Source organism: Heterocephalus glaber, unplaced genomic scaffold, assembly GCF_053883595.1.
Source record: "Heterocephalus glaber isolate CG9 unplaced genomic scaffold, H.glaber_assembly_v1.0 deba00001004, whole genome shotgun sequence".
In the NCBI taxonomy this organism is placed as follows: domain Eukaryota; kingdom Metazoa; phylum Chordata; class Mammalia; order Rodentia; family Bathyergidae; genus Heterocephalus; species Heterocephalus glaber.
The window spans coordinates 6,563,976-6,591,940 of record NW_028258179.1 but is presented as its reverse complement, the minus strand read 5'-3'; the positions used below and the strand labels follow the sequence as shown (position 1 = coordinate 6,591,940).

General features: G+C 42.9%; 1 protein-coding gene across 3 annotated transcripts; it reads right to left on the bottom strand.

Annotated features, from left to right (window-relative positions):
- Positions 1–120: 120 nt before the first annotated feature.
- Positions 121–27,965, bottom strand: Spp2 (secreted phosphoprotein 2). Of its 3 annotated transcripts, none has more exons than XM_087209485.1 (8): positions 27,751–27,965; positions 27,532–27,656; positions 19,417–19,539; positions 18,121–18,228; positions 11,308–11,362; positions 10,191–10,241; positions 7,572–7,665; positions 121–139 (listed from the first exon to the last, which is right to left on the bottom strand). In XM_087209485.1, the coding sequence occupies exons 1-7, from the start codon at positions 27,815–27,817 to the stop codon at positions 7,580–7,582; spliced, it is 615 nt and encodes a 204-aa protein (XP_087065611.1). In that variant the 5' UTR covers positions 27,818–27,965; the 3' UTR covers positions 121–139; positions 7,572–7,579. The 3 variants fall into 3 exon arrangements, with proteins under 3 accessions (XP_087065611.1, XP_004868423.1, XP_004868424.1); XM_004868366.4 differs by lacking the exon at positions 121–139 and adding an exon at positions 1,032–1,266 and having other exon boundaries at positions 27,751–27,964; XM_004868367.4 differs by lacking the exon at positions 121–139 and adding an exon at positions 4,855–5,464.

The window sequence follows — 27,965 nt, the reverse complement described above, 5'->3', positions numbered from 1 at the left end:
TCAGCCCCAGCGGGATGAGTCCAGCCTGAGGTGTCCATGTTTCTCTTCTCTCCACGGCTGCCTGCAGAACCCAGATTGCTTTCCCTTGGAAACTTTGATTGAAAGCTCAATCTGGTGTTGATTCTCTAGACTAAGAAATCTGAAAGAAAGCAAGTGACAAGGATGTTTTGTGGGGACAATGATCATGACGACTCATTTTCTTTAGCTACCAGATGACATTTTATTACTATGTTTTATCTCTAGATCACTTTTGGACTTACAGAAACATTGAGCAGAAAATACAGAGAGTTCCCCTACATCCCATCTCCCCACCCTGTGCCTCACTGCCACAAGTCCCTCTATTGTTGACATCTTGCCTTAATGTTGCACATTTGTCACAACTCATAGACCAATATTGATGTGCCAGTACTAACTGACGTGTATCGTCTGTATTGGGGTTCACTCAGCGTCACAGAGTATGTGGGGTTAACACATGCACAGTGTCTTGTATCCACCATGATAGGGCCATACAGAGCTGTGCTGCCCTAAAAGTCCTCAGAGCTCTGTGGATGATTTTCCAACATGAAAACTAAACACAAGGAGAAGACAAATCTCTTTGGACACTGAGATGCTTGTGAATGCTTCTCTTTTTTCTTTTAAAATGTGACTTTTTTGAATCCAAGCTATTTACCAGTTGGAAATAAGTGTAGTCCTCTTTTGCTAGCTCCTTACCCACTAACTAGTTTCATGTAAATAATGGTACCAATTTGAATAAATTACCCATGCTGAATTTATTATAGACAGTGACCTAAAATTTTGCACTTATTAATACTTTAAAAAAACGGTGAATATATTTATTTATAAATCTTGCTTCTCTTTTTCATAACATGTAACTCACAGCCATTGTGAATTGATCTAAAACATGCTAATTGCAGTGACTCTGTCATTTCCTAAAATCCATAGCTAGCATCAGTCTCTTCTTGCCATGAGTTTCTCATCTGAAAATCTGATAGTTAATGTTATTCTTTTAAAAATCAGACAATGAAAGAGCCTCACAGGGAAAGGAAGGTGTTTATTATGGACTGGGGCTGGTCAGAAGAAAATTTACAGAATTCATGGAGTATTTTTCCTCCTTAGAACTTGTCTTCCTGCTGTACACTCTGCTGGTAACAGAGAAAGAAAGGAGCTTAGACATCATCACAGGCATCTAGTTCCTGAGTAGGCTCCTCGGACCCAGGATTCTTGAGGGCAGATCCAAGACGGCACCAGAGACCAAAGCAACCAGCTCTGTGAATAAAGAAAGGGATGAGAGACACCCATGGGAAGAAGAGGTAATCAAGTCAGGAGGACACAGACACAGCCTCGGGAAGGAAGCTCAAATCTCACAAAACAAAGAACCAGAGAGCCCACCCAGGAGCGGCTCAGCTCGGTGTTGGGAGGCTGGTCTTGCGGTGTGAAGGTGGGAGGAAAGGCACCAGTTCTGTCAGTACTGGAGAAGACTGGTCACAGCTGTGGGCTTGGGACAGGAGAAGGGGACATCCATCCATCCATCCACTCATTAATCCATCAGCTCATCTAGTCAGTGAATATCAGTGCATGGAACACTTATTGGGAGTTACAATGACCAAAAAGATATGATCCTGAACTCAAGAAAACACACTTACACACACACACACATGTACACACACACACACAACTAGTGGAAAGATAGAGGTGGTTAGAGTCCAGTGTGCTAAATGCAATTACAGGGACACTTGTGTGCAGGAAACTCCAAGGAAAGGCGCTCCTGGGAGAGACAAGCGAGCTGCACTTGGTGAGCTGGGTGGGGGCTGTCTCCCAGCAGTAGGGCCTTGGGAGTGAAGGTGGGACCCCAGAAATAGTCAGCTCTGTGAGACCCCTGACATGACTACGGAGGCAGAGAGAAGCAGGACACAGCTGGGGCACACACGAGACCACATCATGGGGCAGTGAGTGATTGCTCCTGTGCCTTGCTGCTTGCACTTAGACTCCATCCTTCAGGTGAGCAGAGCCCTTGAGCTGGTAAGGACTTGTGTTAAGAAACTCTGGTGCCAGAGCCTTTGAGGGGAATGAGATGGAACTGGCAGGAAGATACAGAGCTATCTTCAGGCTAGAGATGAAGAGGCTGGGACAGGAGCAGACAGCACAAAGAGAGGGCAGAGCATTTCAGAGGAAGGATCAGCAGGACACGGTGACCACTTGCAGGAAGAAGGGGAAAAGACTGGAGATGAATCTATCTCAGGCCTAGGCAGTGGAAGAGTTGTGCTGGATGCAGGAGGAAGGGCAAGTCCCCCAGGGAGGAATTCCAGTTTGAGCCTGGCGTGGAATATTCCGATGGAGGTACCAGCAAGCTACTGTCTACTCAATCCTGGAGTCCAAGGCACCAGAATGGGAGAATCCCCAGACAAGCGAGCATCACAGCCCTGAGGACACCTGAAGGAGAGCACAGAGCAGAGGGAGAGCCAGCTGAATTCAGACCCTGGGACTCTCACCCACAAGGAACAGGATGGAGAAGATGAACCCATGAAGAGCAGGAAGAAGTATTGGTTCCGAGCCACAAAACTTCAGTGGCAGAGGATTTCAGGAAAGGTGTGGCCCTGGCCTCCAGTGTGGCCATGGGGTTCAGCAGGAATGGAGTGGATGCAGACACCGGAAGGCAGCCATGGCGCTGTTTACTGAGCAGACCCCTGCCAGTGTATGAAGAGAGAGTGGATGAGGTCTAGGGGCAGCACTGAAGAGTTCTCTTTAAAATCTAGGCTGATACAGGAATAAGAGACATCAAAGGAAGCTAGAGACAAACTGGGTGTTGGATACCCATTGTACAGTCAGTCCTACTTATTCCAAGCTTCTGCTCTTGGGAATTCACCGACTCACTGATACTTATTTTTATACCCTAAAGCAGTGCTCCTGGTGCTTTCTCCCTCCTTCTGGGGCATAGAGAGTGGTAAAAAATGAGTCATCCTATCCACACATCTTCAGTAGACGACAAATAAGGCCACATTCTGCCTTCTTGTTTCAGGTTTTGTCCTACATACATATGTCCTTTTTAAGGCCTATCTAGTATTACTTTTTAAATTTTTAACATTTTTGTACTTTTTGTTGACGGTTTCATCATTTAAAATGGTGCCCTAGTATAGCGCCCTCTAGGGCTCCCGGAAGGCGGTGACGTGCATTATGGAGAAAACACCGTGTTTGAGGAGGTCCTTCCAGGCATGAATTCTAACACTGTTGGGCACAAGTTCACTGTTAATGAAGCAACAAAATACAGTAAATAAGGCACCTGAACAGCACACATGGGAAAGAAAGTCATACACTGACCCATTGAGGAAAATGTTGGGACCAGAGGCTCATAGGCACCCGAATTTGCCTTTCCTGAAGGAGCAACGAATGGCTCAATATTCACAAATTCAGTGTTTGCAGCATTTCTGGACTGCAGTGAGAATCATGGGAATCGACTGCTCTTGGTGAAGTAGTTCATAGTGCTCGAACATCATGGCGAAGTATAAATAAATAGAGCTGCCCATGGCCACTTTTCTCCCTCTGGAGCCTTGGTGTGTGTGTGTGGGGGGGGGTCTTTTCCTTCTCCTGGAGTATCTCCGCTCCCTCAGCAAGTGGGAGATCGAGGAGAGTGTGACAAGAAGCTCTCACTAGTAAGTCCGAGATCTGAATTCTTGGAATCATTCCACAAGAGCCCTGAGGTGGCCAGCCCACCCACGTCCACATGGCTCATGGTGGGGAAGCACATTGCCAAGTCCCCCAAAGTCCTTCCTTCCTTCTATTATTTTTGCTAGTTTTGCCCTACTGGGGATTGAACCAGGGCCTCCTGCATAGGCAAACACTCCACCACTGAGCCACATCTCCAAACCGCATGTCGGTGAGTGTGTATCTAGCTCCACATAAACATGACAGGTGTATCTTAAATAGTGCTTGAAGTTTTGGCCTCTTGTGCTGTCTTTCAAACATGGACGTGAAAGGATCACAGGAAAGCAAACAAAGCTTTGGAAGCAGGTGATAGGGGGCAAATCTGAACCCTGATATTACCTCTGAGAGCAGGGGCCACTAAGTATCTCTGCTTTTTCATCTGTAAGATAGAGGGATAATAATAAAGCTTCAATTGGACTGTCGCATGACTAATCTAAGGCAGTGCCCATCAAGGACACAAACAAAGCAGGAACCGTAGAGGGTCATGATTTTCCTGGATGCAGGGGTCCAGCGCCAAGTGGGCATTTGGTGAACATTTATGGAACAAATGGAGAAAGTCATGGGGTTGAGTCTTCCCACCATGCACCTGCTGACCAAAGGTTTCAGTCAGAGTGGCCTCCTTTGCTGCTCTTGGGCATGGTTTAAGAATTCCATGCACACCTAGGTGCGGTGGTACATGTCTGTGATCCCAGCACTCTGGGAGACTGAGGTAAGAGGGTTCCAAGTTTGAACCCAGCCTGGGCAACTTAATGACCTAGTGAGAACCCGCCTGAAAATTTTTTAAAGAATAGAAAGGGCTGGGGGTATAGCTCAGTGCAAAGGCCCTGGGTTCAATCCCCACTATCACAAGAAAATAAAAATTTTAAAAAAGAATTCCATGCAAATCCACTGCAGGAGCAAGGAAGATGTATCATTCATGTTGCCCTGGTCCAGGTGCTGAGTATCTTCTACCCACTACATAACTGGTATTTCCAGCTACCAGATCAAGAAAGTGTAGGACTCTCAGATATATTCCTTTCGACATGAGAGTTGGACCCTGATTTTCTTCATATCTTATTCTAGAGTTCAAATAAGAAAAGATTTTAGACGTCTTTTGTTAAATACTACATTTCACTATACATTGATATATTAAATCATTTTCTACCAGCCTGAAAGAATTATAGAGTGGCGTTTATTAAATTATAAAAACACTTACTTAGCTCCTAGTTTACTCCAGGGACAGGGCCAAGCTCTGGAGATTCCATGACAAATGAGGCAAAGTGTCAGCCATCAAAAAGCTCTCCATAAAAACATGTCACTAACAGTTTGAAAATAGTAATCTTGCTTTTGGTTGGACATTCCTTCCTTCCTTTCTCCCATCCTGGTTGATTCTAGTTCGCTGTTCTTAGCAGTAAGAAATTGACAAAGATATTCTTGATACATATACACCTGTCATTAATACTGTTCCTTATTCTTAAACTAAAATCATTGGGATAACAAGGAAATTCATCTTCAATAAACAAAACACAGTAAGAAGCCTTCGGAGGCACCGAGCCTGGAGAGATGAAGGACTGAGATGACTGTTGTAGGAAGCAGAGCAGGCTCAGAAGCAGCCCTGCCACTCCCAGACTTCATCACTGGGCCCACTGGGCCAGCAGTAGCAGCCTCATTTCATGATTCTGGAAAGCACGGTGTAGACACTTGGTTTGCTAGAGGTCATGGAAGGGCTCCAGTCAGAGTCAGTGTCCAAGCCAGGCTGCCACGTTTCATTTTCACTCTGTGCTGTCTTTAAAGACATGGTGTAGGTGATCAATTTCTTTGTAGACGTGAGATAATTCATTTATACTGTGATACATGTGTGTATATGCATCTAATGAGATCATATGATTAGTACACAAAACACAGCCAACCCACTGAGAATTCTAATCTCCTTCCAGCCTGGATGCTATATAAGGTGAAAAGACATGATTTATATTCATAAAAAGGAAATATGATGAGTCTATTTCTTCATAATGAGTAGTTTCTGGATCTCTCAGTATGAAGCTAGATTTTATTTTTAGAGTGTACCATAGATTTAAAACACACTATTTCCATCTTTCATCTAAAACGGCCTCACTGGTGAATTTTCCTTCTATTTCAGTAAAATGTCAGTTGATTTCTTTCAAATTCTAGTGATTAAAAATTAATTATGCTATGCTTCTTTTTTTTTAGTAAAAGAACTTCAAGAACCCAAAGTGAAGGATTCCATCACCCACTCAAAAATATTCACTGAGCACTGGTGTACTGAGTGCCTCCAGCTAAGGGCAGTACACTGGAGGACAATGGTGGAGGAAGCACCTGGAGCCCTCTCTGAGAGGAAACAAGCATCACCATGCCCTGGGATGAGGGTCTACAGAGGCCCAAAAGGGACACTGGCACTGCTTTGGTGGTGGTCATTTGTGGGGTCAGAGTTGCCCTCCCAAGGGAAGCAACAGCCCAGCTACCAGTGAATGGTGAGGCAGAAGTAGCCAAGACCATCTAGTTGCCACTCTTGCAGGAGGAGCAGCAAGTATTTCAGTACTGCTGGAGCCTAGGGCAAGGTGAGTCTGGGGATATGGGCACAGTGAAGGCCACCATGAGCCAAACAGAGCATGTGGACTTTATCCTGGAGGCAGGCAGTGCTATGCAAACAGTGAAGTGTTCAGACACTCAAACTCCATTGACCACTTGTGTGTGTGCGTGTAAAAATATGTACAGAACAACATCCATAATTGCATCTTAAATACCTTTTAAATGTGCCCTTTGTGATATCCCTGTAGTTAGTACTTAGGAGTCCTCAAAAAGCTACATGTGCCCCAGTCTCTGGGAGCAACAGGGAATCTATACACTGGTAAGACTGTAATCCTAGGGGTGGGTGTGACAGCAGGGCTCAGGCTCCAGCTCTCTAGATTACTGGGGGCAAATGTGAAGGGTGTTCTACTCAGCTCAGTGTCTGGCTTTTTACACCTCCCATTTACTCCACAAGCAAAGCTGGTATCAGGGGTTGAAATAGACAAGGATCAGAATCTCCTCTGTGTTTAAGATAAAGCTGAGAACAGCGTGCAAGGAGGACAGTGCAGGATCAGGACCGAGGTGAGGATGCAGTCAACTCGAGAGAAAATGTGTGGGTGAAATCAGCCACACTGGACGATGGGAGACACCCAGAAAAGACCAAGGATGAGGAAGAGTCAGTGATGCCCCTCAAGTGTTTAGCTTGAGCAAATCAAGTGAATGATGATGTCACCGATCAAGAAGGGAGTTTAGCAAGAAAGTGGTTGCATTTTAGGAGCTCATAGGGGACCCAGACCAAAGAATGGCTGATCCGAGGGCCTGGAATTCAAGATAGGGTGTGGATAGAGACACACATTGGAAGATAATTATGTATCAGTGATAGTTCAAGTCAAACACAAGTAGGAGATGGCAGAGTAACCCATACAGTCAAGAAAGAATTGGGCTGAAGACATAATACAGATGGTCACCAGTATTTATAGATCTAGAAAAGGAAGCCAGAGTTCAGAGATCTGAAGCAATAAAACCCAGCTTGCAAAAGAGCAGACAAGTGCATGGAAGGCAGGGAGACTGAGGCAGCAGCTGCAGACCACAGTGTGCAGGAGCTCGGCCGGGAGCGAAAGCGGATGCTGGGAAGAGCAGGGCGGAGGCAAAGGAAGAGGCTGCTCTTGGTCCTTTGTTTGCTGTTAGAGTGGAGACGATTGGTGACATCAGTGGTGACAGACACAGGTTGAGGGCTCAGGAAACTGGTGAGAGGGTCCGGTGCAGTGCTGGAGGAGGCAGAGGGGGCTGGAAGGCAGGCAGGGTGAGCAGCACATTACAGGGGCTCTACAGCGGGAACACACCCGTGTCAATTCCTCCTTTACCTCCAGTGTCACTCAAAGCCACTGCGCATCCTTGCTCTGTGCCTGTAGTTGGGGAGCCTTCTGTTTGCAGGTGGAAAACCCCTTCTCTGGGGCTCTGAAATGGAAAGGAGGAGCAGAGTCTCTGTCAGTCACAATGACCCAGGGCCATGATAAATCACTGAGAAGGATTCAGCCAGAATAACCTAAGTCCACGCTGCCAAGGGACATGGGCAGCACTGTGCCTCATCTGCCTGTGCAGCTGCCCACTCTCTTGTGTCACAGCAGTGCCCAGAGCTGATTTCTCCCACTCTGCATCACCACCCAGGATTTGTCTCAGCCACTACTGCAAGCCCTCGAGGGCAGGGACTGTCACATTTCCTTCTCAGTCCTCTGTAGGATCTGCCCAGAGCTTGTCACACACATTGCTGAATTGAATTAAATTGTCACATTTAAAGTCATCTCTTTGACAGCTGCACAACTATATCAACAATGCTCCCAAGGCTCAAACTGCAGTTAAAATTTGGCTTGGAGACACCTTCTGAGGCGTATAAAAACGTTGCTCACATTGATGTATAGCCGCCCAGTACTTTTCATCCCTAGTGGAAACTGTTCGATGCACAGCATCCGGGGTGGTCTCCTGGGCTCACCCTCTTGGGCTGTCCCCTCTCAGGGGTCAAGCTTGGTCTGCTGAGTCCCAGTGGTACAGCTTGGGCAGGAAAAGCTGTACCTTCTCTCTGTCTAATGTCACCGGGGAATCCAGCTGTCATATTTGGAAGATATTCGTCAAACCCCACAGAAATACCATATGGAAGCCCAGGAAGGACTGGGACATTCCAACATCCCCGAGAATGAGCTTGAAAGTGGATTCTTTGACCCAGTCAACCTCTAGCTGAGACCACAGCCCCAGCCCACGTCTTGTCTGTAACCTTGTTATAGATTCAGAGTCGGAACCACACAACAGGTTGCTTCTGGGCTCTTGATCCCCAGAAAATGAGATAATAAATCAGTGTTTCTTGTTTTAAGCTGCTAAATCCTGGGCTATGCTGATACACAGCAATAGATAGCTAATCCACCCACATTGGTCATTTATCCAAATTATCCAATTTATTTCCATCCTGCTTTTGGCTGTTTACACAATCAAACCCAAGGGGAAATATGTGTGCCCATTACAGAGATTCAAAAATGGGTCAGGGCCGGGAATTTAGCTCAGTGGTTTCGCCACCTGCTGCACAAGCACAAGGACCCAAGTTTGATCCCCGGTACCAAAAAAAAGGGGGGGGGGGCTGTCATAGCACACGTGTTTAAATACCACACTGTTTCTCTGGTGTGAGAAATGAAAAGTGGAAATAAGGACTGAGATGTATAACAGATGTTGGGAAATGGGAAGAAAGTGCTCAAATGGGAAGGGGAACAAGGGAGGAGGAAGGAAGGAAGGAAGGAAGGAAGGAAGAAGAAAAAAGAAAATAGAAGGAAAAAATGGAAACAAAGCTTTTGTAGACAGGGAGGGGAGCGGGCCTGAGGGGGGAATGGGATAAAATAAAATTTAATAAAAATTTTAAAAAATGTTTTTAAAAGTATGGGTCATAAATTCTGAAGACAACTCCAAGAGAAATGTTCTAAAGAACATTTTCGGTGGTAGGCACACTGATAGTAACTGTTTATTTTCCCAAAGTGACAATTTAAAAGTGGTATAAACGTGAGGCATTTCTTAAAATGAGGCTTCAGGTTTAATCTGAATGTTCCAAATGAAAAGGAGCCTGTATGACATTGATCAGCGCTCTCTGTAATTCGAGTATCTAAGCAGCCATTGTAATGGCGGATGTGCAACAGGGAGGATTTCACAGGCTCCAGGAGGGCACCATGGGAAATGCACGGCTGCAGAATCATAGATCTGTTCCAAGTCCCGTCTCTGCCCCGGACTGCCGGCATCAAAATCCCACGCAGGCAGGGTAGCTCTGAGCAAGGGACTGAAGCGCGCAAAGCCTCGGTTTGCCTACCAGAACGTGGGGGAGAGCAGCACAGTGCTGGGTGGCAGGACTGGAGAGGCTGCAGGAGGACACTGGTGAGAAATGAGCTCAGGCATCAGACAGTGCCTATCCACGCCCTGGCTTGGGAACGCACCGGGCTTCCAGAGCCAACCGTGGAGACTGAATGAGGAAACTGGTCTTCCAGGGGAGGGAGGGAGTCAGGGTTAGCCTCCTCCACGTACTGAGGAGTCCGGTTACACCTGGCCCTGAAACTCCAGCAATGAGGTCTAGTCAGAAAACGCTCCAGGCCCGGCTGGGGCTGCTTTCCTGAGCTGGATTTATCTGGTTTGGCTTGGTTCTATTCTGTTCTGTTCTGTTTTTTGTTTTGTTTTGTTTTTGCTTTGTAACAGGGTCTCACATGCCCAGGTTCCAGTTCTTACTTGCTATTCTCCTGCCTCAGCCTCCCAGTGGACTTGCTATTTTGTTTGGTGGCTGGTAACTTCTAAGTGAGTTAGTAACTCAAAGTTATCTTTTCAATGATTTTCCAGGCAACTTTATACATTATTAATCTTTCTCATTTTCATTTAAAATATTTTATTTTAAGTGAAATGGTTTCAGCACAAACTGGGCTGATTGGAAAAAGGTCTGCATACTGAAGGAAATAACCACTTACCAAGTGACCGATCATAAAACTTTTCTCTTCTGGATTCCTCAGAAATGAGACCTATAACACAGTAACCATCATAAGACAAAACCCCTCCACCCATTTCCAGAATGTTCTGGGATTGTGTAACTAATGCCATAAATACATTGCTGTCCTCTTCCTCCTCCTTTTCCTCCTTTTCCTTCTTTTTGACTATCTCTGGAATTCTTCATTAAGGTTTTCATGAAATACAAAGCTCAAAGATAATTGTCTAGGTCCACCACAAAGCAGAATCAAATAAACGGTTAGCACATAAACATAATTGTGGTTTTTCACTTTTTAAAATATAAATAACCACAGTATTCACAGTTTTACAGTTTTACAGTCTTCTCAGTGTGTTGTCTTTTCAAGGCTCTGGGTTGCAGCCCTTTCATTTATGGCATCTGTACCTTGTGGTCAGGATACACCTCCTGCCAGTAAGGAAGGCCGCTGTGGGTCCAGTCTTGAAGGTAGCAGATGACCCAACAAACAGGCTTCAGAAGCAGAGAAGCCAGAGGCTACAAGAGTGGTGCTACCATCAGCACCAATGGGAAAATCGCCAGTGATACAAGCATAGCTCCCAAATCATTGAACACTAACCCAATTCCATTTCAAATGGAAAGTCATGCAAGAAGGACAAAGGGAGACCCCTTCTCTCCCAGCCATGATCTTAGACATAGAGCTGGGGGGTCCCAGAGTTTAGCCCAAGCAGGCAGATGGGGGAGTCCTGATCCCTGTCCTGCATGCTACTCCACACCCGGGCCATAAAACCTGGAAGTGCACCAGGCAGGAACAAGTGCTCAATTCGAGGACCCACTTAGGGGGAAGCCAACCCCATCCCTGGCTATTTGTACAGACGTTGGAGCCTCAAATGGAATCATGTATGGAAAAGCTCTGCAAAAATATAGAGAAATAGCTAAATAATTACATCATTATTACTTAGTTAAGGAACAAAAGCAAAACAAAATGTTTATTTTCATAATACTGTAATTGTTCAAATGTAGTTTTCATTTTCCAAAAATTTCTACCTTCAGTTCACCAACAAAGGGCTATAATATGAAGCTGCTTCAAGAGAGATAAACATTACAGAGAACAGATCTCAACTTACCAAGTAGATAACTGTTTCTGAATTCATAGGGTCTTTCCATGTCCCCCAAAATCATCTAGAGAAATATAGGCATCAATATGTATCAGTACATGAAAGAGGAAAAAAAGAGAAATACACTGTAAAAAACTGTAAATATTATCTGGAGGATTTATATCTATAATGCATTTTCATGCAATAAGGATGTATGAGATATAATCAAAGCACACAGTGAATGCTTAAATTTTCTAAATTATTACAGTAAAAGACACATTGCCATTATTCCCCTTCAGAATATTCCCCCTCACTTTGAACACACCTATCCCATCATTCTGGCTACTTTCTGAAGCAGTTCTGGAGTCCTCTTTATTTTGTAAGTGTCTAGTTTCATTGTCATGGCTGCCTCAATGTACTGAATCTATTCAGAGGATTTCTATTTCATGGTCACTATGGCTTTGGGGAAGAGCCAGAAGTCATACAATGCCAGATCTGCAATTGTATGAGGAGACACTGTAATGGTTTTTATTTGACAGAAACTGCCATAAACATTTAGAATCAATTCAAGACATGGAGCAGCCATGAAACGACACTCACAAAAAAGGATTTCCAGAGCTACTTCAGAACGTGACCTGGATGATGGGATAAATGTGTCTAAAGTGACAAAGTCTGTGATGCAGAGGATTAATGGCTATGCGCCATTTACTGTAATATATATTTTAAATGTTAAACACTCATCATATTTTGTTATATTATGTTTGTTTGTTATCACGTATATATGTTCAAGAAAGCACACGGGGAAGACCAACTTATGTAAAGTTTAAATTGACTCCAAAGTTTTCAGTGACACAGAACACACTTTCAAATGTTGTGCCAGAAACAAAAAGTGAAAAGACACACAAAGTGACAGAAAACATTTGCAAATAACTCAATAATAAGAAGAAAACAACTCAATTAAATGTAAAGAGTGGAATTCAATAGACATTTCTCCAAAGAAGATACAGATTTTCCTCGTTTAATGACCGACCTACATAACAACTGTTCAGACCTATGACCCATCTCTTTTTGGATAGTTCTGTACCTCTTGTTTATAGAGCTTCAGTGTCTTATCTTGGTAGCATGCACCTTGTTTATACAGCACTGTAATTTTTGCTGACTGAACAGTACAATACAGCACTGTAATTTTATGTTCTTTTATACATTATAGTACTGCATGTAAGAGTTATGCAAATAAAAAGTCATAAGTTGTAGTCTCCTATGACCATTTCTTTGTTCTAAATATCATAAAATGCATATTATGTACAATTCCTCAATTAGTGACCAATTCATTAAGCAGCCCAGTGTAGGAACAGGACTCAGTTCAATAAGAAATGTCTGTATACAAATGCCTATTCATTGGTCATTAGGAAGACTAAATTAATACAAATGAATAACAATTAAATCACTTCACACCCATGAGAATGACTGAAAAAAAGATGTCAATAACAAATGTTGGCAAGAATGTGTTAAACCCGAAGACTTCATACATTGTTGCTACAGGAAAATTTGGCAGTCCTTCAAAAATCAAGAGGTACTATATCCAGCAATTCTATTTATCAGGAAATTAAAAACTTATCCACAAAAAAATGAGACATGAATGTTTCTGACATCAGTATTCACAAAAGCCAGAAAGTGGAAAAACCCAAATGCTGACCAGCTACTGAATGAATAGATCAAATGTGTCATATCCATAAAATGGAAAATTATTCGACAACAAAAAGGAATGAATTTTTTTTTCATTTCTTTTTCCATGCTACCTGGAAATATGTTCATACATTCTATGATGTATATAGATATGCCCTCTCAAACATTATATTAATTGAAATAAGGTAATCACAAAAGGACATATATTGTATGATTCTATTTATATGCAATGGACAGAATTCCACATACATGAAATGGAAAAATCCTTAGACACAGAAAGCAGGTCAGTGATCACTAAGGGTTTGGGGGGGAATAGAGAATGATTTATTTCAGGAGTCTCTTTTCAGGATAATGAAAATGTTCTGAATGTAGATAGTGGTGGTAGTTTTCTTTGTGAAGATACTAAAAACCTCTAAATTGCACACATTGAAAAAAGGTGAATTGTATGGTATAGAATTATGTCTTGATAAAGGTACTATTTTAAAATGAAAGACAACAAAACATTAGGGGCTGGGGGAGTAGCTCAGTGGTAGAACACATCCCTAACATGTGCTGGACCTCCCATATCCAAAATCACATTGTACATGGTAAATATACTCAAATAAAAATCAATAAATAGTCAGTAGAGTTATATGTATGAATGAGGAGCACACAACCTAAGCGAGGCCAGTGAGAGCTGGAAAATTTTCAACTGGAGCTGGAAAAACAATGCTTCCTTCTCCTCCTGCTATCAGGGGAGATGACTCTAGAGTAGGTAGGGCTTTATTTCCTGATTGAAGAGAGGGATGAAAGGATGATTGTGTGTGTGTGTGTGTGTGAGAGAGAGAGAGAGAGAGAGAAAGAGAGAGAGAGAAGAAGGAGGGGGGGGAGGAGGAGGAGGAGGAGGGAGGAGAGGAGGCCAAGGACAAGATGAAGGAGAAGGTTTTGGTGCCCACAATGTAGAAGTTTCCTAAATTCAGTTGTCTGTGAAGCCAACTCTTCCTTTTGCTGTCTGGGAACATGACCCAGGAAATTATCTCCTTTTGGCCTAGATTACTGCTATTTTTGGGGCTTGGACTACTTCTTAACTTCTGTCTTCTAAAATGGAAAGCAGTCAAATGTATCCTCCCTCGAGCTAGTATTCCTGCTGTTATTCTTCCTCAGTTTCTCCCTCTTGGACTATTCAGGCCTTTCCCCACCCATCCAAACCGTAAGGGCTCTTGGGAAGCCAGGTTCCCTGACCGGAAGCTGGAGAAAGGGGCGGAGCCTCCACCTTTTGGCTTCCGGGGCACCTTCCTGTTGGCACACTCCCATGCTACGTAGAAACCTTTCATCTGCTTGTTTCTCGTTCAAAATTGAAAGTAAAAAAGACCAGAAAATTCCTGTAATTCAAATATTTATGATGTTAAGCAGAGATGAATGTTTGCAAATTTAGAAATTTATTTTCTCAATTTCTTTACAGTTAACAATGCTTTTTTAAAAATCACGAAGTAGTAAATTCAAACTTATAACCTTCAGGATAGTTTCCCTATCGTGTCCTTCCCAAATATTTTCTACTAGAACTAAGTCTTTATTGGTTGCAATTGGGATTTTTGGCTTTACTTTTTATGGCTTCCATCTTTTTTGATATTATATTCCTCATTCTGAAAATTCTTCAATATTTTACATATGTTTTTAAAATCGCCTTTTTTTTAATACCCTTGGACTTTTTAAATGTTTTAGCTTTTCTTTTTTCTACTTCCAACAATAATTTATTTGTTCTATCACTAACTTGATCCTAGTCTATTTTCTTTCATGTTTGTAATATCTTCATGTATTTCACTGAAAATAGTTACAGCTGTGTTCTATTTCTTTCTGCTTCATGTAAGAATTCTTTCTATAGTATATACAAAGGTAAAACACTGCATTGTGCCCCATAAATATACAGAAGTATTGTCCATTAATTTGTTTATTTAAAAAAGGAAATGTATTATCTGCTTTTTTCTTTTAAAATATAGAATTCTTAAATGTGTGGAATTTCTTTCTTTTTAACTTGCTCATCATTCTTTATGATCTCCCAATCTTTAAGGACAAGCAGGGTGGGAGTTCTTTTTAAAATCTAGTTTGTTCTTAGGGCTGACATAATTTAGCATTAGGGCAGAAAACTTGGAATGAGAAGAAAAGAAAGTTCACTTCCCCTGCACTTAGAAAGTTGCAACAGATTTTTGAGTTGCACAATCAGTCGATTTTCCCAATCAAAGACAGAAGAGGGGTTAAACTAGGTGACATTCACGAAGGTCAGTTCAATTGTGTTGATGGTCATGGAATGAACTAGAATCCACTTCTCCCTGTGGTTACCCAGTCAGTCTTCTCTCTCACCATTTCTTCCCCCCTCCTAAGGCTCGATATTTATTCCTCACTCCTGCCAATAAATTCTTCCTCTGACTCTGCACCCCTGCCTAAAAAGCTTTCAGTGTCCTCCACTTCACTATGAGGAAGCCAGGGACACTTGCCATGACCCTAAGGCACACCTGACCTGGATGGTGCTCACCTCTAGTCCATCTGTGTCCTTCTCCCCCAGAGTTTGCTCATTCTAATCCTAACAGATTTCTGTATATTTCAACCCAACCTCTGTCCATTTCCATCCATTTCAATCCAATTTTTTTCATTGTTCTTGCATTTCAGGGTATCCCCATGTGATTTCTCTCCCTTTATACCACACAGGTCCTCTTCTTCTCACTTCCATCTACCCTGTGGTGTTTGGTTCAAATGCCTGCTTGTCATGGAAGCTCTCTCTGCCTATCATCCAAATATTCATTCCTCTTACTCTGTTGCCCCCAATACTTGTGTAGTTTATGGGGTAATTCTTGCCTATGGATACCTTCCCCACATTAGTCTATTAAATGCCACAAGTACTGCCACTATGCTTATCTAGCTCCCCACTGACTCTGCCCCCATAAACCACAAAAAACCCCACATTAACACAATTCTCATTAAAGATAAGTGTAGTCCTTGTCATATCTGGGTTAGCTGTGAGTGTATCATTGTGAGTGTGTAGCAGTTAGGAAAGGAGACACTTGGTACTTATCCCAGCACCAAGAAGGGAGAATCCTTAAACTACACTCCAGTGTGGCAAGCTCAGAAATCACCTGGGGATTGTTGGCATTCAAAAGTTCCCAGTGTGAATGAAACCAACTAATAAGGTTATGCCAACTAAATTCTTTGTCCTCTCTGCACCAGAAAGACTGCCCCTCCAATTGTGTTATGGCTTGCATCTTCATGTTCCCCCAAAGACTCATGTGCTCATAAGTGGGGCTTTTCAGATATGGCTTGATCCATGTGTTATATTGGATTAAGGGTGCATTATAATTGGATTAGTCCACTGATTGAATTAGTGTGGTTCTGGGTGTGCCTGGATAAATTCACTGAAGCCTCATTCTGGATGCGAGTAGCACCATCCAATAGGCTGGTAGCTTGGATGGACTATAAAGTGAAAAGCAGTCTCGATGCTTGCTGCTCCCTGCCTACCCTGCCATGGACTGTTTCTCCTTTACATTGTCCCTCTGCCATGCTGTCCTGCCTTGGAGCCAGCCAATTATCAATTGAAACCTTTACAAACTGTGAGCTAAAATAAAGCTTTCCTCCTTTAATTTGTAGGTTTCAGGTATTTTGTCCCATCAAGAAGAAAGTAAATAATGAATAGGGTTCCTTAGTCATGAGTTTTATGGCTCCCTAATTCTTCCATGGACTTTCTTAGCAAATAGCTAAGGGGTGGTGATGAGGGTCATATGGGGACATTAACATTTATGTGTAATTCTTGGGGTTGAAACTTTATACTCTTTTACCATAATTTTCACTACAGAATTAAGTTTTGGAAAATTGAATAAAAATAAAAGATTCAGGAAAAGTGTTCAACAGATTCAGCTATATAAGAGTAGGAAAAAATTGAAATACTTATCAAGAATATTATCTAATGATGAATGAACTAATAATGTAACTGATATTTTATTAGTAGTTTAGAGTCAAGAGTCTTCATCTTCATACTGTATTCTTGACTATTTCTTCCCTCTCTTTCTTGTATTTGTTCAATAAGTATTTATTGAATATCTACCTAGTGTTAAGCATTGTCCTAGGCTAGTTAAAACAAACATTTTCTGCTCTCAGGAGGCATACTGGCTATTAAGGAAAGCTATTATTTATCAATCAATAAATATGTAACATGATTATTTCAAGTCAGAAATTTATATCATTAATTTTATAGTATTATTGCAAATCATTTCTGATGCAATTAGAGTGTAGAAAAGAAGTCTGCCTTTCACTGAACATTTATGAGCCAGATACTACAACAGGTGTTTCATTTCCATGAATTTTCTTATTTTCTCAGCAACCTCTAGGGCAGTCTTTATTACTAGCATTTATTACTAGCACAGAAGCTGCAGATAATGAAGTTTAAATGAAAGCTGATGATTCTGACATACACTGCAGATCTAGTCAACAGTTGTGAATGCAACACCAGCAACAACAACAAAAAGCACCTTTCTTTGTTCCACTAAGGTATAGACTTAGATCTAAAACTTCAATAATTTGCTAATTGTTACTTAAAAATCATGTCCCAAATCTCAGAAAAGAGATGAGAGAAAATAAAAAGTATTTATACACAATGGAGTACTATTCTGCCACGAAGAAGGATAAATTTGAATCATTTGTAGCAAAATGGATGCACCTTGAGACTGTATTGTTTAATAAAATAAATCAGACACAGAAGTTTCAATATTGCATGGTTTCTCCTATGTAAGAAAGCCAAACTATAAAGAGCAAAATAGAGGATAGATAATAGGAAATAAGGAAATAGCTCTTTTGCAAAAGGGAAGAGGACCAAGAGATAGAGGGAGGGGAAGGGAAAGGGATGAAAAAAGAATTAAGATGTGTTGTGGAAGTGTACCAATTTCCCACAATGAATGTAATAATCATTATGTATTCCAAACATGTACTACTAAAAAAGAGAAAGAACAGGGTGGAAGAAGCCAGACATAAAAACAATGAGATTGTGGGTGTCCAAGGGAGAATCCACTGTACAAGCAGAGTCAGGCCTGCTCCAGCCTGGGTGATGATCCAGCTACCCCGTCAAGCCCCAACTCTACACAGAGCCACACAATACTGAAGGGATGCTGTCCAGAAGGAGACAAAGCCCCACCATACCTCCTCGCTGCTGCTGGACTCGGATGTGTCGGGCCAGCGGCAGTGAGCCCACACTTGCTGCACCTGCTCCCCCAGTATCTGCACGGTGCTTCTGCAAGCAGCGGTTTGCTGGAAGAGACAAGGCCAGGAGTCACATCTCCAGCAACTGTAGCAGGGGCCTGCATCTGTGCTGCTCGCTGGGTTTGAAAACACGATGCAGAAAGGGAGAATTCACAGAGGCACTTCCATTTTCCCGAATGAAAACTTTCTAAGACCTAAGCAGAAATAAATGAAACATTTCAATATCTCTGAGGTGTCTGATACATTACAAGTCTCTGGGAAAGACACACACTCCCTCCCTCACGAGCACTGAGTTGGGCTGCCTTCTGTCAATGGACTCTATTCTGAGCGACAACAGAAAAGGATGAAGAGCTCACAGAGCTCTGCCCTCACATTTCCCCAGGAACATCTAGATGCTTGTGACCTTTTGTTTTCAGTCCTTGGTAAAACAGAGTCATAACAAAAATTTCATGAAATAAATAACAATCCTGTTGGAGGTGACAGGAGTTCCAGAAGCCATACATGTGAATGAGAAGCCCAGGAAAAGCAAATTCGGGATAATAAGGTTGCCCCTTTCTGAGATGGTTTCTACCCACAGCGGCTGACAGGGTGTGGAATCCCTTTCTGGTCTTGGGGGATTCAGCATGACCATGCCACCTGCCCGACTCATGGAAGCTAAACACACACCATGCAGCAGCAGTCACTGTGAAACAACGTGGCCTGTCCCAGGAAAACAGTTTGCACTGGACATTCATTATAACAGAAATTGAAGTGTCTAGATTTTCCTTCGGTGTTGGCCTCATCGCGCTCCCTTTACCTGATACAAACTCATCCCCAATTTATTGTAATTATTATTTTTGTTTCCTTTTTATTAGTATATGTTTGTAACCCCTAATAATTACACTCATCTTGGGGAGTGGGTATGTATCCGCACTGCATCGTAATCATTTTTACTTCCTCTCTTCCCTGCCCTGCCATCTTCCCCTCCCCAGACCCCTTCATCCTCATTTTAACAGGAAACTGAGGCACCAAGGGTTAAAGGATTTCCCAGGATCCCTCAGGACCGCAGATTCGCAGCTCAAGGGCTCCTGTTTCCGACCCCCACCCCCGGGCTGGGGACACGGGGAGGACTCGGGCTGTGGCCAGATCACAGCCAGGCAGCTGCCATGCTGTCTGCGACTCTAGCTGTGGTCAGGGAAGAACCAGCAGCCGTTCCACGTTCATTTCCGGGCCGAGGTCCTTTTCTGCTGCACTCACCGCGTAGTAGCCCCTCTGGAAGGCACAGGCAGACGGGTCTTCCACGGACCCCCTCAAGCACGTAGTTTCTCGAACGCTGAACTCTAAGCTCATGATCACGCTGTCCTCACCCAGAGCATTCACCTTCACAAAACCAAGTGTCAGCTTGTGAGAGATGCATTTCTGAAGTTCGCAGAACCAGACGTGGTTCTTTCTGCCCAATCACAGAACATTTACAGAACCATCCACCCTGAGGCTGAACATCACCTTAGCCATTGCCTGCTTCCATGCCCTCAGTCTGAAGCCCAGAGAGAAACAGGGACTTAGGAGAGTCGCGCAGTTTACAACACGGACCAAAACGAAACCAAAATGTGGGCTAGCGTCCCTTCTGGAGATTTTCATTGACAACTGAGCCTCAGGATTCAAGAATTCCTCACTGCAAACTTGCCTGCCCTCTAAATTTTATTGGAAGTCAAAAATTAATGCTTGCTATGCTCTCGCTGCCATTCATGAACCAGTGTAGAATGAAAAAATATTTGAGTCGCCCAACGTGAGTTTCCCAACTGAGGTCGAACAAGGCGGTGCTCTGCTTTCCTGTTTCGACTCTCAAGTGTGAACAACTGTGCTTTTTCTAGCTTATTTACTGGCAGAGGTTTTGTATTTTTTATGTTTTTTGAGGGTAAATTTGGACCCCAAGCCTAGTACTGAAGAGCTGCCCAGCATTCTGCAGGGCAAACAACTGTGATGTGCTTTATGGAGAAAATATGGTACATGTGCTAAACAAACTCCCTCTAGGTAGGAATTATCATGTCCTCAGTAGTGAGTTCAATGTCAATGAATTTACACTATCTATTAAGCCAGGCATCTTCAAATGGGAACTAACAAAAAAATAAAGTTATGTATTAACAGTTCAACAAAAATATCATAACCCAGAACCTGCAGGAAATAACCCTGTTTTTCCACTACAGACAATGATTCAGTATTTGCAAATTCAATGTTTATGGCAATTTTATAGAACATAATTTCTACCAACAACAGGAATCAATTGTACGGGTGTTTGAGTAAGTAGGCAACAAGCATATCTCTGCTACATAGCATCATCCAACCTTGGCTCAGGTTTCAGCGTTCTCATGATTGAATAAATTCTCATGATTTTCTGTTTTTCTTCACCAAGGGTGGATACTGAGGAGCCATCCAAACTTCCTGACAAACCTGAGAGGTTCTGATAACAAGAAAGCAGTGTGATTCACAGAGGTCTTGCTGCACATGCAGGGCCAGGGGCAGCTCTGGAGAGATGCAATGCAGCTCAGAGGTTAAGAGTGGGCCCCACAGAGTAGATCCTTAAAACAACCCAAACAAGAGGGCTGTTACAGCACTCTGAGGAACAACAGCATGGTCATGGCTGAGGGGGCAAAGTAGCCACTTTAGACAAAGTGCCAGGAAAACCCTCCAGGAGAAGGAAAATCTAATCTGAGACTTGAAGGATGGGAAGGAGCCATCACACAAGGGAAAGCGGAGCCAGTGCTCTGGAACACGCCAAGCCTGACTCGTGGGGCTAGGGCAGCATGAACCAGGGTGGATGCATTCACCATGATGTTGGAGAGATGGGGAATCTCTGGCTACTGATGCTCCTGCAGCCCATGGGTAGGTGGTTAGGTAGAAAAGACCCAACCAGGGCTTTTCCCTTCCGTATCTGTCTTTTTAGCAAATACTCACTTGGTCACACTTAGTATATTCTCCTGAACAAGTCTTTTTATTCTTTCTGTGACCAGACTGAGAGCTTTCCAAGTTCTTCTGTTCAATTTCCCTTTTAATTATAAACTCCATCTTCAAATCATTTCTCTCAGCTCTCATCTTGCTGTAGGTGCCCGAAAGAAGAAATGCAGCACCTGGTGTGCTTTGATGCTTGGTTCATCACTCAAATTCTGCCTTTCACAACACCCTAGAAAATGGCCAAAGTCTTTGTGACTGTCCATGCTGGGTGATTTTCACTTTAGTTTCTAATTGCTTGTCCCTTACATCTGTGTGAGACCTCATAAGAATGGCCTCACTCTTCATATTTCTACCAACATTCTGCTTACAACCACTTAAATACACCCTAAGAAGATGCAGGCTTTCTCAACAGTTCTTGTCTTCTTTCCATTTGTGGAAATCTAGGCTTTTTCTAGATTAATCCCTTCATGAATTAATGGTCAATCATTGGAATGGCTTTGTCAAAAAATGAACTCTCTCGGGCATATTTGCTCTCTTTTGCTATGTGATGTCTTCCACCACTTTATGGAGCAACAAGAAACCCTTTGCTAGGAGTTGAGTAGATGCTGGCATCGTGTGCTTGGACTTCTCAGTCTGAAGAATTATGGATAAGTAACCTATTTTCTTTATAATAAATATAAATACCTAGGTCTCAGGTATTTTGTTATAGCAACAAAAATGGACTAGCACATGGCCTAAGACAACCGCCTATCTGAATTCCACACCAGCATCTTACCAGCCTTGAGTTCTTCCCTTCAACCTAACTCCACCCAGCAAATAGAGAGATTGCAATAAACTGAATACCTGACCACCACCACTCAATTTATATGTTGAAACCCTAGTCCCAAGATGATGGCGTTTGGAGGTGGAGTCCTTGGGTGTGATTACATCTTGAGGATGGAGCCCTAATGATGGGACTAGTGGCCTTATAAGAAGAGGGCCAGAGATCTCTTTTTGCCACATGAAGATAATGAAGGAAGTGGCCTTCTACAACCTACAAGATTGCTCTCACCAGAACCTGGCATTCTCATACTCAGATCTGGAGCTCCAGCCCCTAGAGCTATGAGGAATAAATTGCACTTGTTCATAAATTACCCAGTCTGTGTTACGTTGTCACGGTAACCTTTTCTGACTAAGGCAGAGATGCCTGTTTAAAATCTCTCCAAGGGCCACCTATTGCCCTAACTTCTCAAGAGCACGACCTACACATGTTCCAGCCCATGCTCATCTCTCTGACCTCACTCTGTCCCTAACTTTCTTCCTCTGGTTAATAGGACTCTAGCCATTCTTTGTCTTCAGTCCTTTTGTCCTTTGGGGTTCTCCCAGTGGCTTCACTCCGCATTCCCATTCCTCCTCTCAAAAGGTCTTCCCATGGCTGAAACATCTTGTCATTTCAGTAAGTCTTAGCTCAAACATGACATCCTCGGTGGAGGTTTCCTCCTCTGAGTGCTGCCCCAGCCTAAGCACATCCATCTGTCAACCTGTTTTACCTTCTACATTTCACTCACCACTACCTAAAATGAACTTTTTATTCATTTATTTTTACCCTCTCTGTGATAGTTAGGATGAACTGTCAACTTGATTGCCTTGAGGGCTGCCCAGGGGATTACCAAAGCATAATTCTTTTTTTTTTTTTTTGGTACCGGGGATCAAACTCAGGACCTTGTGCTTGTGAGGCAGGTGCCAGAACCACTGAGCTAAATCCCCGGCCCCGCATAATTCTGAGTGTACCGTGTGGGTTATGGAGGTGTGATCTTTGGTACTATATCAGCTTCCTGGCCTCTTTCTCTCTTGTGCTATTCCCTTGCTCAGCTTCCTGGCCACCATGAGGTGAGCACCTTGTTCTACCATGATGTTCTGCCTCCGAACCAGTTGATCATAGAATGAAAACTATGAAACTGTGACCCAAATAAACCTCTCCTCCTTTAATTTGTGGTGTCAGATATTGTCTCCCACCAATGGGAAAACAGACTAATACAGAAATGACACCAAGAGTGAGGTCATTTCTGTGACTGTACCTGACCAAGTATGTGCTTTAGAAGCCTTTGGAACTGATTTCCAGTAAGAGTTTGGAAAGCAGGAAAGAGAAGCCCCAGAATGCTTTAAGCAGAGACTAATGGGCAATTTTGGTTAGATTTCAGAAGACCAGAATACTGATAGGAATATGCACAGTAAGGTCCAGGCTTATGAGGTTTCAGATGGGAACAGGGGCTCTATTGATAACAAACCATGTGTGTTGCACTCTAGCAAAGAACTTGTCTACATTTTTCCCATGTCCTAAGACTTTACATGAGACTAGTAGTAGCAGACTACTTAATTAGGAAGTGGAAATTTCAAGGCACCCCAAATGTTCAGGTTGTGGTATGGGTACTGCTGGCTGCTTTTAGTCAGATTTACAGTATAATTTGGGAGCAAAAAGCAGAGCATTAAGACTTGAAAAACTTAAATTTTGGCCCAAAAGGAACCGCATGAAAAACTCGGAGCTAAATGAGATGTGCTTGCTGACAAGTTTAGCACCATTAAAAGGAAATCAAATACTTTGTATAGGAAGGAGAAGAAAGCCGACGTGTAGGTATGTCAGGAATCAGCAAGACCCCACCCATAGCAAGCTGAAGGGTGTGAAAGTGTAAACCTTCCATTTGAGAATAGAGCGACTGGGCCTCCTGTTGAAGAAAGGCCATCTAGGGAACTGGTTCCCCAGGATTCATTTCACCATGCTCAGCCACCAAGGCGCTCAGAGGCTGCTGGAGCTGTAGTCCAAAGAGATCTGGCCACTGCTCAAGCTGGCAGTAGACATTGGTATCAAACACATAATGTTGTTTTATCAGGTAGGCAAAATTCAAGAGCTTTGGGAAATGGGAGTTTCCACCCAGATTTTAAAGACAAACCTGGAAGACCGGGCAGTTGGCCCAGGAGAGGGCAATGTGGGAACCTGTCGGAATGAAGCCAAGGTACAGAGGAGATGCAAGGAAGTTGGAAATGCCAGTAACATGGGATGTCTATTGAGGAGGACCACAAGCCATGAGCAGAGCCAGGCCAAGAGAGGCTGTGTGGGTAGCAACTGGCAAGGTCATAGGGGTGGAGATGCCCAAGCCCTCTGGAACTGAAATCTCATCACCATTTGCCTGGATGCCAGACATGGAGCTACAGGACTTAATGTTTGCCCAGTTGGATTTTGGGTTTTCTCTGGTTCCATTCTTTTCTATCCCCCTATTCCTCCCTTATGAAATGGGAATATTTACCCTGTACCACTGCCTATAGAGAATATGAAACTTGATCTTGATTTTTTTACAGGAGTTCACAGCTAGGCGTTTGCCTTGAGACTTTGACTTGGACTTTTGGGTAGTGTAAGAACTGTTGAGAATTTGAGGAGGGTATTAGTACATTTTTTATTGTAACTAGGCTAGTTCTATCGTGTTAGACAGAATTGTGACCATGCATTTATTTGTAGAATAAGTGTGGTTTAGGAAAATGTTTTGGGATGTTAAGTTGACAAGAGGTGGAATGTGACAATTAAGCTGGACTGTCAAATTGAATAGCTTGAGAGCCACCCAGGGGATTAGTGAACTTTTGAGTATGTGTGGGTCAGTCGTGAAGGCATGACCTTGACTATATTTGGTCCCTGGCCTTTCCCCTCTGGTGCTGATCCCCACTCTGCTTCCTGTCCATCTTTCCTTTCCTCACTTGTGTCCACCAGGTGAACAATCTGGACAAACTTGATATCAAAGGTGCAGCAAGGAGACCATTACTGCTTCAGTCATGTCACTTCACCTTTCTTCATCCTTTTGAAAACTTGGAATCCAAAAGGTAGAAACTTGAATTCAAGCACAACAATATTTGATTTGAGTCTCTTGGTAAAACCCAGTGGTTATTCACTCTCATTACGTAGTAGAAGGACCCAGGACAGCACTGAAGAATATAAACACCAACCTTGAAGATGAGGATTTACTTAGCCAACCATCCCTCCTTGACATCAACAATATTTAAAGCTCTTAGCTGACAATAATGTGAAGTCAAGAACAACCAGAATTATAGAGTAAACTCAGGGATAAAGAAGAGAGGTCTGACCTTTTTCTCAAAGTCTACTGGACTCTTCCCCAAAATACCACATATTTCTAGAAGTGAAATTGTACACTTAAAGTTTTAAAAGATTTGCTAATTTTAATGTTGAATGTCCTTGAAAATATGCTCAATAAATATTTCTAATTGTTTTTTAAAGATAATTTTACCAAGTCATACTCCATAGCAGTGATTGGGATTTCTTTCTCACCCTGTTATTCTTTCTTTTCACTTCATTGCTTTAATTCTGATTTTTTTTTCTTTCTGGATAGTACAGTGGTCAAGTATTTTTTCCAAATGTTTCTTAATTCTTTTGAGGATTGTTTGTACCCTCAGTGCCAGTGATCTGTTCACTCAGCTCTCTCCAAGGGCTTTGCCTCTTAGCAGATCTTCATGTCTATTAGGATAGAGAATCTAGGTGTATTTAGGACCATCTACAGGGTGTTTGTAGAAGATATGGTTAACATAAAGAAAAATGTGAAACACTTTTGAGACAAAAACTTTCACCAGGAAAGATCAAAGGAGGATGGTCCTTTTAGAATGGAGGGAATAATTGGAGGATATAGCATGGTGAATGTCACTTGACAGATGATTTTTAATAATCAGAAAAGGCTGGAGAGAGGCAAAAACTGGAAGACCTCCAGATGGAGAAGCAACATACTTGAAGCAGAGGACCATCACTTATTTATGTACCTATAAGGTTTATTCACTTTACCAGTGGGTGTGTTCAGCTTTAGATGCATGCTTATGGCCTCAGGTCTGCGTGACTATATTAAAATGGTTCCCATGCCAGAATATGCCCGGGTAGCTATGCTACATACTGTCTTATCTCCCCAGGGCAGATTTCCACGGTGCCTCTAATTTGTTCTCTCAGGATCTTTTCTCATGCTCTTATTCATTTAATTAAGCACTAACTTTGTGCTGTAGAGAGCAATGGCTAAATTACAAAGTTAAACTATTTGTGTGCAAACTTGGCAAAAAGATATGGATTCCACAATACTACAAGATATCGTTAAATGTCAATGAAAATTGGCGTTTGAAAGCCAGTGCAAGCAGTATAGAAAGAAAAGTGCTATTTATTCTGACCTTGTAATCTTCCAGAAGCAGTTCAATCTCGGGCTTGGCAGCTAACCAAACTGACCTTGCAGTAATATCCCCACCACAACATCCAAGTCTAAGTAGCACCCAAGTCTGACCATATCCCAGGCAGGGTGCCCAACTAAGGCATAGCCCATAGACCTATGACCAATTAGAAAAGGCAACCAAGACAATTCAATCAATTTGCTCAGAATTGAGCAAACAGAAACAGAGCCCATTTCTGCAGAAGAAGGTCAAGATAAATGTTATATCCAGAGAGCAGGGCTAGGAAACCATGAATCATGATGTAAGGAGTAGCTGGGGGAATAAGCCAAGTGTGAGCTGAAGAAAGACCCTGGAGAGAGAGAGAGAGAGAGACAGAGAGAGAGAGAGAGAGAGAGAGACAGAGAGAGAGAGAGAGAGAGAGAGAGAGAGAGAGAGAGAGAAACAACTGCAGAGAGAGTGGATAGCTGTTGCCTGGATTCCTGGCCAGTTCCCTTTCTTGTTCCCAGGCAGCCTGGTTCTCCCTTCTCATTCCCAGACCAGGTAACTTTACTGAACCTCCCACATCTTTCACCTTAACTTGAATGCTTGAGGGTATTTCTGTTCCTGCCTCCTGTGAGCCCCATTAAGGTGATAACTAGGCAGTGAAATCCTTTGGGGAACAAGAAGGAGAGAGGGAAGTGCTGCCTCATTTTTTCATTTCCTCTAAAGGGTGATTCTACATTTTTCCCCTTGCTTTTCACAGACTTAATCATCGGAAGCCCCAAAAATTCTTCTTCCCCTAGTTCTCCAGGCTCTCAGGAAATAGAATATTACCAAACTGACAAAGAAGGTGGAGTTCTTTGGCTCAAAAGCCAGAATTTATTTCCTCTAAGAAGTCAGAGCAGAGCTGCTGAATTGGAAAGGAGGCTCATTTCCAATAAATGAGCAGTTCTTAATAAAACACCGCCGGAGGAGCCATGAGGGTTTCAGGTCCAGAGGCGGAATGCGGAGAAAGAGAGGACAAGGTCAGAGGGAAGGACACTGCAGAAGAGTCAGACATCCAAAGCAGCATTGAGAGCCTCAGGAAAAGAATCATAATTAAATCCTTTCTCTGCCCGAAAGAACACATCAGTGGGAAAGAGAAGGGGTACTGTTACCTTTTTAAACTAGAAAAAATAAAAATAAAGAGTCTATCCAACAAATGGACTAAAGAAAAGACAGAAAGTACAAAGAAGAGTAGAGGAGGCCTCACTGTTCACTTACTCTTTTTAATGAGCTCCTGAACGCCCGGAACAGATAGGGGCTCAGCAACTGAGAGTTCACTTTTGCCACGGAGGCACTGAGGGCTTCATGCAGGGAAGAAGGATCATAGTCAAACACGGGGAACCCTGGACACAAGCACATGGGCACAGGGAGGTGAGATGCCAGGCTAGGGTCATGGTGCCTCCTAAGAGCAGGAGGCCCTGCCCTTGGGTTCCTTACCCGAGCAAGACCAGTAGTTCATTCCAAGGGCAAATATAATCAATATCTTCATCACTGTCTTCTCCATTGTAGAAAGAATAATTTTAATTCAGAGCCCGGGAGATTGTCTTTCTGTGGCTCTAAGGTGACGATTTTCTCTGAGAGCAGCTGAATTAATCAAATATGATCTGGTTGCTCTCTCTGATCGGCACAGTCTGCAACTTAAACAGAAAGAA